Source organism: Pleuronectes platessa, chromosome 23 (assembly GCF_947347685.1).
Source record: "Pleuronectes platessa chromosome 23, fPlePla1.1, whole genome shotgun sequence".
NCBI lineage: Eukaryota > Metazoa > Chordata > Actinopteri > Pleuronectiformes > Pleuronectidae > Pleuronectes > Pleuronectes platessa.
The window spans coordinates 3,134,785-3,146,950 of record NC_070648.1 but is presented as its reverse complement, the minus strand read 5'-3'; the positions used below and the strand labels follow the sequence as shown (position 1 = coordinate 3,146,950).

Here is a 12,166-nt window from a genome sequence, read left to right as displayed (position 1 = left end):
GGAAAAGACATGTTTAAATATCATCACACGCGCACAGTCCAACTCGTGGAGGTCCTCGCCTGTTGGATTTGACATGAGTAGGACGCGTGTGTGTTATCCCATGATGCTAATTGCTAGTGAAGCGTGCGTCTACCACCCCCCACAGGCTGAATCTCCTCCGGTCGACCCCCATGCAGAGGAATTTTAACTACGCATGGATGAGCAGGAAGAAAGAACTGCTGGGGCGTGGACTCACATACATGTCTTCTACATGTTACACCTTTATTAACCCTTAGTTTATTGTCATTAATCCGTTTAAAAAAATATTAGACCTGTCTACCGGGTCCAAAATCTAAAAACATTTACTCAATCAATTGGTACACGTTGGTATAAAATGCATATGTATAATGTATCAATACAATAATAATCCATTACGAGTAAATATCTATCAAATTACAAATTTTAACGTAAATATAACACTTATGGTGACTATTTATCAACGTGATGGGAAACTTCCTAGAAAAGTAAGAACATTGAGGTTGACCTTCTACGACTAAACCGCCACGTGTTTACGTTGAAGTCACAGCGCCCTCTGGTGACCACAGTGAGTGAGCCAACAAATCCAAAAGCATTAGTTTCTAATGAGCCATGACTGCGATATGTCGATATGACGATAACGCTGCCATGACTTTAAAATGTTGTGGTTTTAACGCGAACACCAATTATTTTCTGAGCGAATGTCTGTACCACAAATTAAAAAACTTTCCCCGCAGCAATTTAACGATTTCAGATATTTGATCAACAAATCGATTGATAGAGAACTAAAATCATCGATAATTGATAATCATCCTCAGCAGAGACAATAATAACCGAACTCTCACCTAACGAGGATCTGATGCGTCACATGCTTCATGATAAAAATCCGTTGCCATGGTTTCCCTCAGGTTTCCGCTCCAGCTCGTGCGGATCGATCCACATCGGTCCGGTACCGCGAGCGTCTCGTGCAGGGAGGAGCAGCAGCCTGAAACCGAGCTGTGTGTGCCTGTGTGCATGTGTGTGTGTGGGCATGTGTGTGGGAATGGGTGTGTGTTCCCTGTCCTCCTGCATCCGCCGCGTGCTCCTGTGACGTAAGAGCCGCGTGACGTGTCAGTGCCGATGTTGGGATGATGGCAGACGCTTTGAACCCCGCCCCCTTTAAGTTAATTTAATACAATTATTTCTAGATTCATGTTTTCAGATAAAAAAAACAACAAACAGTTTCTTCACGATCTGCTCAATCTTATCATTTTGATTTCATGCAAATTATTTATTAATAATATCTTTATTTAAGTTTTTAATCCATAACATTCGATCGAATCTATACATGCTTACAAATGTATAACTGGGGAAGAATGAAGCTTATCTTCTTTTACTTGTAGGTATTTGGTTCTTTCACCTGAGTCAGAGAGAGAAGTGATTCTTTCCTTCACAATCAATCGACGACATGAGAAACTGAAATAGTTAAAGATTCTGAAGAGTGAGAACTTACTGAGGAGAAGAGCTGCAGTGCCGTCTGACGACCACTGGAGGGCGCCAAAGGCCTGCAGAGAGTTGGCTAAGTGTGATCAGACACAAACACAAACACACACACACACACACACACACACACACTCACACACACATACACACACACAAATATATACACACACACAAACACACGTACACCAAATCCCAAATTAATCTGCTGCTGAAAATATTCCTAACAATTTCTCTGTATTGATCTGAACTGAACAGCTGATTTCACTTTCTTCAGTAAGAGAGTGTGTCTGTGTGTGTGTGAGCGTGCGTGTGTTTATGTTTGTATGTGTGTGTGTGTGTGTGCGTGCGTGTGTTTATGTGTGTTTGTGTATGTGTGTGTGTGTTTATGTGTGTGTGTGTGTGTGTTTGTGTATGTGTGTGTGAGTGTGTGTATTATGATATCTCTGTGTGAACAAATGTAAACTGGGGGAAACTTGATTCTCTGGGCTGTTGTTGTCATGGCAACACAACCTTCACAGTTTATATACTGGACAAACTGGTAAAGTGACAGAACTAATGGGACCATTTGTTGCTTGGCAACAGTGGCCTGTTGATGGATGACACAAAAAGTCAAAAGAAGTGTGATCTGATGACGAAGATGACAATGATGAAGAGGAGATTGAAGATTAAGAGGAACATCATGAGGAAGATGATAATGATGATGATGATGATGATGATGATGACGATTGAGGAGAATGGACTCTCAATGTTTGTTGATGTTGATAATAATGATGAAGAAGAAGAGGAAGATGGTGGCGAAGATAATGATGAAGAAGAAGGCAGGACTCTCTCTGTTTGTTCATGATGATGATGATGAAGAGGAGGATGGTAGTGATGATAATGATGAAGAAGAAAAGGTAGATGGTAGAGATGATAATAATGAAGAAGAAGGCAGGACTCTCTCTGTTTATGATGAAGAGGAGGATGGTAGTGATGATAATGATGATGAAGAAGAGGAGGATGGTAGTGATGATAATGATGAAGAAGAAGGCAGGACTCTCTCTCTCTGTTTGTATATGATGATGAAGAAGAGGAGGATGGTAGTGATGATAATGATGAAGAAGAAGGCAGGACTCTCTCTCTCTCTGTTTGTTTGTTTATGATGATGATGATGAAGAGGAGGAGGAAGGAGTTGATGATAATGATGAAGAAGTAGGCAGGACTCTCTCTCTCTCTGTTTGTTTGTTTATGATGATGATGAAGACGAGGAGGATGGAGTTGATGATAATGATGAAGGAGAAGAGGAAGGAGTTGATGATAATGATGAAGAAGAAGGCAGGACTCTCTCTCTCTGTGTTTGTTTGTTTATGATGATGATGATGAAGAGGAGGAGGAAGGAGTTGATGATAATGATGAAGAAGTAGGCAGGACTCTCTCTCTCTCTGTTTGTTTGTTTATGATGATGATGAAGACGAGGAGGATGGAGTTGATGATAATGATGAAGGAGAAGAGGAAGGAGTTGATGATAATGATGAAGAAGAAGGCAGGACTCTCTCTCTCTGTGTTTGTTTGTTTATTGACAGCAGCAGCCTCCATGCACAACAAGGAGCAGTAAACACTGAGCTCAGCTGATCACAGCTGCCTTCAGTCGCCAAGTTAACGACCATGATGAAGATCATTTACAATCATTTGATGTCCGACTCGTACAAATATACACACTCTGACATGAAGAGGTAAACAAACCATAGAAAAATAGAATGTGTTACAAACATAGAACTCCGTGTCAAATATAAAGTCATGTGACATAAAAACAGGAAACGACTTCACACAGTTTCTTCACTGGTCACGTCCTCATGCACCAAATACTTTATACAGTCTAACATTCCGTCAGACGGACTGTTCCCCGGTCAGCTCCACCACGTCCAGGCTCCGAGAAGCATCTCAGAGCTCCGCACCTGCACCGGACGCTCCGGGCCCAGAGGTCAACACTGGCCGGAAGTCTGACAGTTCAAGTCCTCCTGCACAGCAGCGTTCATCCGCGTCCACATCGAACCACAGTCCCCTGAACATCTGTCCATGTCTGTGAACATCTGTAAACATCTTGCACTTCTTGTCTCAGCTTAAATCGCCTTCAATGTGACGTCACATGGAAACGTCACTCTGACGCTTGTCCGGTAGACGGTTCAAATCCTGAAGCTTTAAATCGGCCTCACTGGCCAAAAACCATCGTGCTGCTGTTTACACGCCAGGCGCGTTCAGGGCCAGAGAGTAGGCGGCCATCATTTGGGCACGCAGTTGCTGCTTGACGTGCACGCGCCCATGCCTCTTCCTCTCGTCGCTGCGCGCGAACCTCTTGCCGCACACGTCGCACGAAAAGGGCTTCTCTCCAGTGTGCGTGCGCGTGTGCGTGGTCAGATGGTCGCTGCGGCTGAAGCTGCGCGCGCAGATGGTGCACTGGAAGGGCTTCTGTCCCGTGTGGATGCGCACGTGCCTGTTCAGTTCGTCCGAGCGCGAGAACCGGCGCTCGCACCCCTGCACCGAGCACGGGAACGGTTTCACTTTCAGTCCGTTCTTGGCGGGAGCTCTCCTGCCCCCGCGTGACAGTTTGGGGGCTCCTGCCGCGTGCACGTTGCCGATGTTGACTATTGGGAACGCGCCCTGCAGGAGGGAGGAGAGGAGGTGAGGGGCGGGGGGGAAGTAGAGTTCGCTTTGCACGAGCTCCGTCTTCACCGGTCTGCTGATGACGTAACTGCCAGAATCTCCTCCGGTAACCGGGGCCGCCGCCAAACTCTTCAGCCACTCCTCCAGCCCCAGCGGCTCCTGCTTCACCTCACAGGCGGCCTTCAGCTCGCCCGGGCCGGCCTCGGAGTTCAGCAGAGACTCGATGAATTCAGCCACATCCACCTGTTGCTCCAGAGCTGCCAGCGGGAGCAGAGAGTCGACAGTGGCCGAGAACAGAGCATCATTCCCGCTCATGGAAGGTTGAGCAGAGCCGCTGCAGCTGGAGCTCACAAACTCGCTCTTCACCACCACCGGTGCAGAGATGGAGGCGGGAGGCTGCTGAGCTGCAGCCGGGGCAGGGCTGCATGGAGACGGGCTGAGGAGCGGGGATGAGGGGGAGGCTGTGGCCGGAGAGACAGCTGCAGGGGACGGGGTGTTCTCTCGGGGGGAGCCGGTGTCGCCCTGCTGCTCCATCTCGGTGCAGATACCGACGATCTCGGTGATCATGTTGAGGATGGCGTCCGCGGTGCTGCTCAGTCCCGCTGCCGCTGGAGACGCGTCCGGCTCCGCGAAGAAGCTCCCGGTGTAACCGAGGGAGGGAGAGAGCGTGTCCGAGGAGCAGTCACTGAAGTCCGAGAAGAAATCTGAGTCAGAGGCGTCGGTCCCCGGGGAGAAGACTGGAGAGAGAGAGAGAGAGAGAGAGGGAGGGGAGGAGTTAGAGTCATTACATAATCATCAGCTGATCGATAACCTGCAGTCACACACCTGCCCTGTTCCACTAATCACATCACACATCATGTTGATTGATTGACAGACACACACCTTGACAGAAGGGTGACCCCACGTCAGAGTCGGTCCCGTCGCTGGTGCACGCGCTCACGCTGTCCACCCAGGCGCTGCAAGCGTCCTCGAACTCCGACATGAAGCTGTCGTCGCGCTCCAGAAGCATGGTGTGACGTGTGGAGGAGAAGAAGAGCTCAGGTGTGTGGTGGATGGACTCGGGGATTCCCTTTGCGCCGCTCGCGCTTATATCAAACCAGGCGATTAATCCGTTAAACCGGAGCCGGTGAGTTCCGTTAGTCAGCTCGGTGATGCTGAGGATGCTGAGGATGCTGAGGCTCCCTCCGCTCGCTGCCTCTTTTATACTCTCCGTCTCCTAGGTAACTCCCGGCCCGGCCTCATTGGCTGGAGCCCGAGCGAGGGATTCCCCCCGCCGAGCGCTTCGCAGCTGCCCAAACATGGACAACATCCGGTTGTGACGGCGGGTATCCCCATACCATATAAGGACAGGCGGGAAAGAAACGTCGACACAAGCGGAGAGAAAAGGGGTTCCCTTCACTGCGGCAAGAGAGAGAGAGAGAGAGGGAGGGAGAGAGAGAGAGAGAGAGAGAGAGAGAGAGGGAGAGGAGAGAGAGGGAGGGAGATTACACAACCAGCAGAGAGGGAGGGAAGGATGATGGAGGGATGAGGAGAGACTGATCAATGACTGAAGAGTTGTTGTTGCTGTTGTCGACACATTCTAAAGACACAATCTGAGTTGCCATGTTGTTGAGTTCAACCTCAAAAGAAGATCACATGATTGACACGATCAAAATAATAATGACAATCAATATATAGGATTTTAAATTGTGTGTCATATATTTACAGTGACAGTGTATTTTACCTCTTTTGTCTCAAAGGGTTTAATAAGTTGTAACATCCTCTGTTCTTCACCCTCAACTGTCATCACATGACTCCATACATTGGTTATTCAACAGGGATCGTAAACATCTATATGAACTAAACTTAAAACGTTAATTACATCATCTAAAGATTATTTATAAACACGAACAGAATTGATGAAACAATCAGTTTAACAACACACAACAACCTTGAAGTCGCACAAGCTGCGGAATATATTATATTAATAGAAACATGGACTTTATGTAATGAAGGAGGACGAAGCTACGGCTGAAACATATTCAACAGCAGCTGATGTAAAAATAGAAATGAGACATGGAGATACATAAAAGCAGATGGACATTATCGATGACATCATCAATAACATTATTGATCAACCAGGAGACGTTTTGTCAAAAAGAACGACACAAACAAACACTGTTTTCTGTGTCGCACAGAGGAGCCGAGATTCAGAACCACGGACAGCTCCGCAGTGCTGCAGAGTGAGAGAGAGAGAAAGAGAGAGAGTGAGAGAGAGAGAGAGAGAGAGAGAGAGAGAGAGAGAGAGAGAGAGAGAGAGGGAGGGAGAGAGAGAGTGAGAGAATGAGAGAGAGACCTTAACACGCTTAAAACACACACATATACAGACTTTAACAGAGAGAAAAACCACAGAGAGAGAGAGAGAGAGAGAGAGAGAGGGAGAGAGAGAGAGAGATAGTGAGAGAGAATGAGAGAGAGAACTTAACATGCTTAAAACACACACACACACACACACACAGAGAGACTTTAACAGAGAGAAAAACAACAGAGAGAGAGAGAGAGATGGAGAGAGAGGGAGAGAGAATGAGAGAATGAGAGAGAGACCTCAACAAACTTAAATAACAAAAACACACACACACACACACGCACACACAGGGAAACCTTAACACACTTAAAACACACACACACACACACACAGACTTTAACAGAGAGAAAAACAACACAGAGAGAGAGAGAGAGATGGAGAGAGAGAGAGAGAGAGATGGAGAGAGAGGGAGAGCGAATGAGAAAATGAGAGAGAGACCTTAACAAACTTAAAACACACAAACACACACACACACACACACAGGGAAACCTTAACACACTTAAAACAAACACACACACACACACACATAGACCTTAACAGAGAGAGAGAGGAACAACAGAGATAGAGAGAGAGGGAGGTAGAGAGAGAGAGAGGGAGGTAGAGAGATAATCACATATCACTGCCCCACATTTCACATTCCTGCACATCGCTGCTCAGCTGCTGTGATGTTGTCGCCATGGTAACTGGGAGAGGTGGAGGCCAGCGTTATGTAAAGAACGAGAGTCAAGAATAGAAGCTGCAGCGTTTTCCCACAAATTAACAAATTATTATATCACCAGTGAGACAACAACTAACCATCAGCGACTCAAACGCACAAAACCACCACAGAGACACAAAACAACTAAAACGAGGCATCAGAAAACGTATTAATCATAACCGCTAAGTTGACAACTAACTTATTAATAGATAAGTCGGGTTTGTAATAGCACACTGTGGCTGAGGCTCCTGAGGGGGGGGGGGGGGGGGGGGGGGGAGTAAACCAGCCAATCCCGTGCCTCTCTTCTCTTACACTAATATGATTTAAAAATGGCGGAGACAAACGACAGAGAAGAGACAAGGCGTCAAAAGTGTGGGAACACTTCAGTTCACTGAGTCACTGTCATCATGGCAACCACTGTGCTGAGCATTTTTATTTAGATTTAGTTTTAACTTGTCGCTGTGGCTTTAAAATGTTATTCAAAAATGTATAAATGTAAATAATAATCCATGAAAATAATATCGGAACAGAAAAGTGAATTTAAGCAACAGAGCAGGTGAAAGTGAGAGAGTGTAAAACAATAAGAGCCTATTATACTGCAGTAAAAAGCACATGATGTACTTTTTTAAAATAAATAATTAAAGTTTTTAATCGTTACTTTCATTAACTATGTAATTCTGATTAGTTATATTATTTTCTTCATACTTACCTTTTAAATATCCTGGTGTTGTTTGTTTGTTTGCTGAAACACTTTTTATTTGGGATTATTAACGATGAAAAAATGAGTAAATAGAAAAGTAACTGATCCACTGAACGTTAATAAAGAGATTATTATGAAGAGTTTATAAACTGTTTGTATTAAACTGTTTATTTTCATTTGCCTAAACGTTATTAAAGGTCTTTAATCAAATGTTTCAAACTCTTGTTTTTCTTTAGTCTATCTTGAAAAAGTGAAACGACGAGGTCTGGACGTCCTGATAACATCAAGGTTATACACACACAGTCATGGTAAGGACACGCATAGACACACACACACACACACACACACACACACACACACGCACACACACACAGTGATGGTAAGGACACACACACAGTAATATCAACACCCTGTGACCTTTGACATATTCAAGGTTTCTCTCTCTGATTAAAACCTCGACTCTTCTCTCTCTCTTTTCATTTTCTCTTTGTCTCTCATGATGTTCACTCGTCTTCTCTCCTCTCTCTCTCCGTGCATCTCTCTCCCTTACTCCCCTTCTTCACTCTTCCTCCTTGTCTTATTCCTTCTCGTCGTCTTGTTCTTCATTTCTCGTCGCTCTGGAACCAATCATCCCTCCTCTCCTCCTCTTCCTCATCCCTCCATCCCGTGTATCCCGAGGCTCCCCCTGCTGGGCAGCCTCCCCTGGCTGGGAGGACGTCTCCCCCCTCACCTGCTCTTCACTCGGCTGGTTAGCAGGTTAGTTAACTGATCCTGGAGCAGAGTGGACGACAAGCTCTGCTATCACAGAAGCCATGTGATAACAAGGACTAGCTAATGTTTTAACAACTGGTTAAAGTTTGACAGAACTGGTTAATGTTTGGTAAAACTGGTTTAGAACTGGTTAATATTTCTAAGAACAAATTGATGTTTTTAAGAACTGGTTAAAGATTGGAAAAAAAAAGTTGAAATTTGAAAAAAAATGGTTGAAGTTTTGAAGAACTGGGAAGGAACTGGTTAAAGTTTCTGATCCTGTAAGTGAACAGACGAGAAGTTATGGACTTGTTCATGTTTTAAAGACCTGGTTAACATTTTTAATAATTGGTTAATGTTCAGAAGAACTGGTTTATAATTCTAGAAGAACTGGTTAATGCTTTGAAGAAGTTATTCATGACTGAAAAACCAGCTTAAGTTTGGAGAAAGTGGTTTCGAAGTGGTTAATATTTCTAATAACTCTGGAAGTTGTCAATAATGTTTGTCATGTTCCCACGAAGTTGTTAACGCTTTTAACAACATGTTAACTTAACAAATGTTGTTGTGCGACAGGTACGGCTCCCTGTACGCGCTCTACCTCGGCCCTCACTACACTGTGGTGGTGAACGACCATCAACATGCCCGGGAGGTTCTCCTGCAGCGAGGGAGGGACTTCGCTGGTCGACCGAGCATGGTGACACGAGCCGACACATCAACGACAGATCAGTCGATTAGTTGATGAAAAGATAACACATCGATCTTAATAACCAGTTTATTGTTTAACCCCTCGTTTCCTGTGCAGGTGACGACCGACCTGTTGACCAGAGGAGGTAAAGATATCGCGTTTGCAGATTATTCTCCTCTCTGGAAGCTACACCGACGCCTCGTCCACAACTCCTTCACCCTGTTCGGAGAGGGAAGCAGTCGCCTGCAGGACATCGGTACTCTCCACTCATCCATTGTTATAGAAGCAACAATTTAAATTACCACCTCATCCCACATGAACCAAAACTGTCCAGTCCAAGTCCCTGCTCCACCGAATGAGCTCCAGGCTGCCAGACTTCCTGTTTCTCCCTTACGTTTTTTAATGTATATTTACACTCAGTGACATGTCTCCCTCTCCAGTTCTGTCCGCGGTGGACAGTCTCTGTGTGGAGCTGTTGTCCGGTGGGAGGCGTGGCTTCGATCCGTCCCCCGCGGTGACCAGGGCCATCACCAATGTGGTGTGCACGCTGGTGTTCAGCGCCACCTATCGCCACGGGGACGCAGAGCTGCAGGAGGTGATGCAATACAACGACGGCATCGTGCAGACGATCGCCAGGGGGGGACTGGTGGACATCTACCCCTGGATGAAGGTGAGGGAGCCTAGTTCTGACCTTTGACCTCTGAGGACAACGTTCAAAACATTTAAAAATGTCTTCATTCTCTTTTTCTTAAAGATCAAAATTGGTCATTTTTAAGAAATGTCCTCATTTTTGTAATATGTCCTACTTCTCCAAAATATCCTGACTTTCTGAAGCCGTCCTTAAGAGAGATGCTCCTTTTAGAAGTTTGTCCTGTCCAAAGCGTCCTTACTCTTTTCAAACTGTCAGTCTTCACCCACTCACTGACACATGTGTCTGTCCCTCAGGTCTTTCCTAACTCGTCTCTGAGAAAACTGAAGGACTGCATCGTCGTCAGAGACCGACTCCTCACTCGCAAACTGGAGGAGCACAAGGTGACTCACAAACACAGACAAGACACATTTTTATCATCCTGGTTTTCTCTTTGAAGTTTGACTTTAAATCAAAGCATAAAAACTTTTGAACCCATGAGACAAACTCATCGTGGAAACCCGCTCCTCCTCTGTGACACATCCAGGCCTCGTTGAGTGACGGTGACCCCCGTGACCTCCTGGACGCCTTGCTGAAGGGTAAGACGGACAGGTCGTCTGGATCAGAGGGGGAGCTGATAACGGACGACCACGTCCTGATGACGGCGGCCGAGGCCTTTGGAGCCGGAGTGGAGACGACGTCCACCACCCTGCTGTGGATCCTGGCCTACCTGCTGCACCACCCGGAGGTGAGACCACCAGGAAGACTGAGGCTGAGGGAGTCTGAACAGTTTTCTTCAGTGATAGATACAGATCGGAGTAAAGTATTAGTAATCCTGTTGTCCTCCATCATTAATGTCATCCTTGTGGACGCTTCAGGTCCAGGATCGTGTCCAGAAGGAGCTGGACGAACAAATTGGCAACGATCGAGCGGTGAGCGTGTCGGACCGCGGCCGGCTGCCGTACCTGGACTGTGTCATCAACGAGGGCATGAGGATCCGACCGGTCAGCCCAGTCCTGATCCCGCACACCGCCATGACCCACAGCAGGTAAACTTCATTGTGCTGTCATGACCAACTCGTCGTTTGAGGGTTTTATGATTTATATGATTTTGTTGAGGTGCTTCTCGAAAGCCACTGAAAGACGAAAAACCAATTGTTCTTCTTCTGCTTCAAAACTCACTTCCCGTACAAAAAAAGGCACCACCTGGTGGCAGAAGCTGTGCAGTGCATTCACAAACTGGTCCAGCCCAAGAAAATAATTAAATTACAAACACACAAATACAAACAAAGGTGGTTTTGTTTCAGAAGTTTATGGACTGACTCAGCCCAAAGAACACAGCAGCCTGACAAACAGATTACATCAGTACATTTGAAATAGAGAGAATCAAACATAGGATTAAAGTATTTCCTAATCATACAAATAAATAACAAATTAACAATCTCTCTCTCTCTCTCTCTCTCTGTGGTATAGCATTGGAGGTCACTCTGTCGGTCCGGGGACTCGTGTCCTGGTCAACATGTGGTCGATTCACCACGACCCAAGACACTGGGACAAACCTGACCTCTTCAACCCAGGTTCGAGACACAAACCTTTCACTTTAGAATCTTTCCAAAGATCACCTGAAGACACCATCTTTGTCTTTTCCCACCTTTTCAGATCGTTTCCTTGATGACAAGGGTCAACGGGTCACACCGCCCTGTTTCCTGCCATTTGGGGCGGGGCCTCGGGTCTGTGTCGGCGAATCACTTGCCAGGCTGGAGCTCTTTCTCTTCTTGTCGTCTCTGCTCCAGCGAATGAGCTTCAGGCTGCCCGATGGGGGTCCTTCCCCCAACCTGCAGGGGCGCCTGGGCGTGGTCCTGCAACCATTACCTTATAAGGTCGTCGTCACTCCGAGGGCGGGGTGGGAGGGCGGAGCAAAGTGAGGATGAAAAAGAGAAGGGGGCAGGAGATAGAAATTGAACGCTAAAAATATTGTTGTCTTTTAAAAATGTAAGTAAGATATTATTAATTAAGATCCACTAGAGGCAATAAGTGAAATAAATAACAAATCGCACCCTTGTCTTCTCCTTCCCTTCAGATTCTGATAATTGTAATGTCTTTTTGTATGATTTTCCACCTTTAAGAGGATCCCATCATGAGACCTCTACTTTCTGTCACGATATTAATTTTACTGGAAATAGCATGATCAGCAAAGGAAAGTTAGAAAGGCTCAAATGAAACAAT

At 46.0% G+C, this 12,166-nt stretch overlaps 2 protein-coding genes across 2 annotated transcripts; one reads left to right on the top strand and one right to left on the bottom strand.

The window, feature by feature from the left end:
- Positions 1–3,542: 3,542 nt before the first annotated feature.
- LOC128429952 (early growth response protein 4-like) lies at positions 3,543–5,146 on the bottom strand. The gene is made up of 2 exons (XM_053415850.1): positions 5,020–5,146; positions 3,543–4,874 (listed from the first exon to the last, which is right to left on the bottom strand). Exons 1-2 carry the CDS (start codon positions 5,144–5,146, stop codon positions 3,715–3,717), a joined length of 1,287 nt encoding a protein of 428 aa, XP_053271825.1. The 3' UTR covers positions 3,543–3,714.
- A 3,231-nt stretch (positions 5,147–8,377) lies between these two features.
- LOC128429949 (steroid 17-alpha-hydroxylase/17,20 lyase) lies at positions 8,378–11,865 on the top strand. Its single transcript, XM_053415847.1, has 9 exons — positions 8,378–8,634; positions 9,202–9,322; positions 9,431–9,569; positions 9,754–9,983; positions 10,259–10,345; positions 10,489–10,689; positions 10,820–10,989; positions 11,414–11,517; positions 11,600–11,865. The coding sequence occupies exons 1-9, from the start codon at positions 8,378–8,380 to the stop codon at positions 11,863–11,865; spliced, it is 1,575 nt and encodes a 524-aa protein (XP_053271822.1).
- Positions 11,866–12,166: the final 301 nt, after the last annotated feature.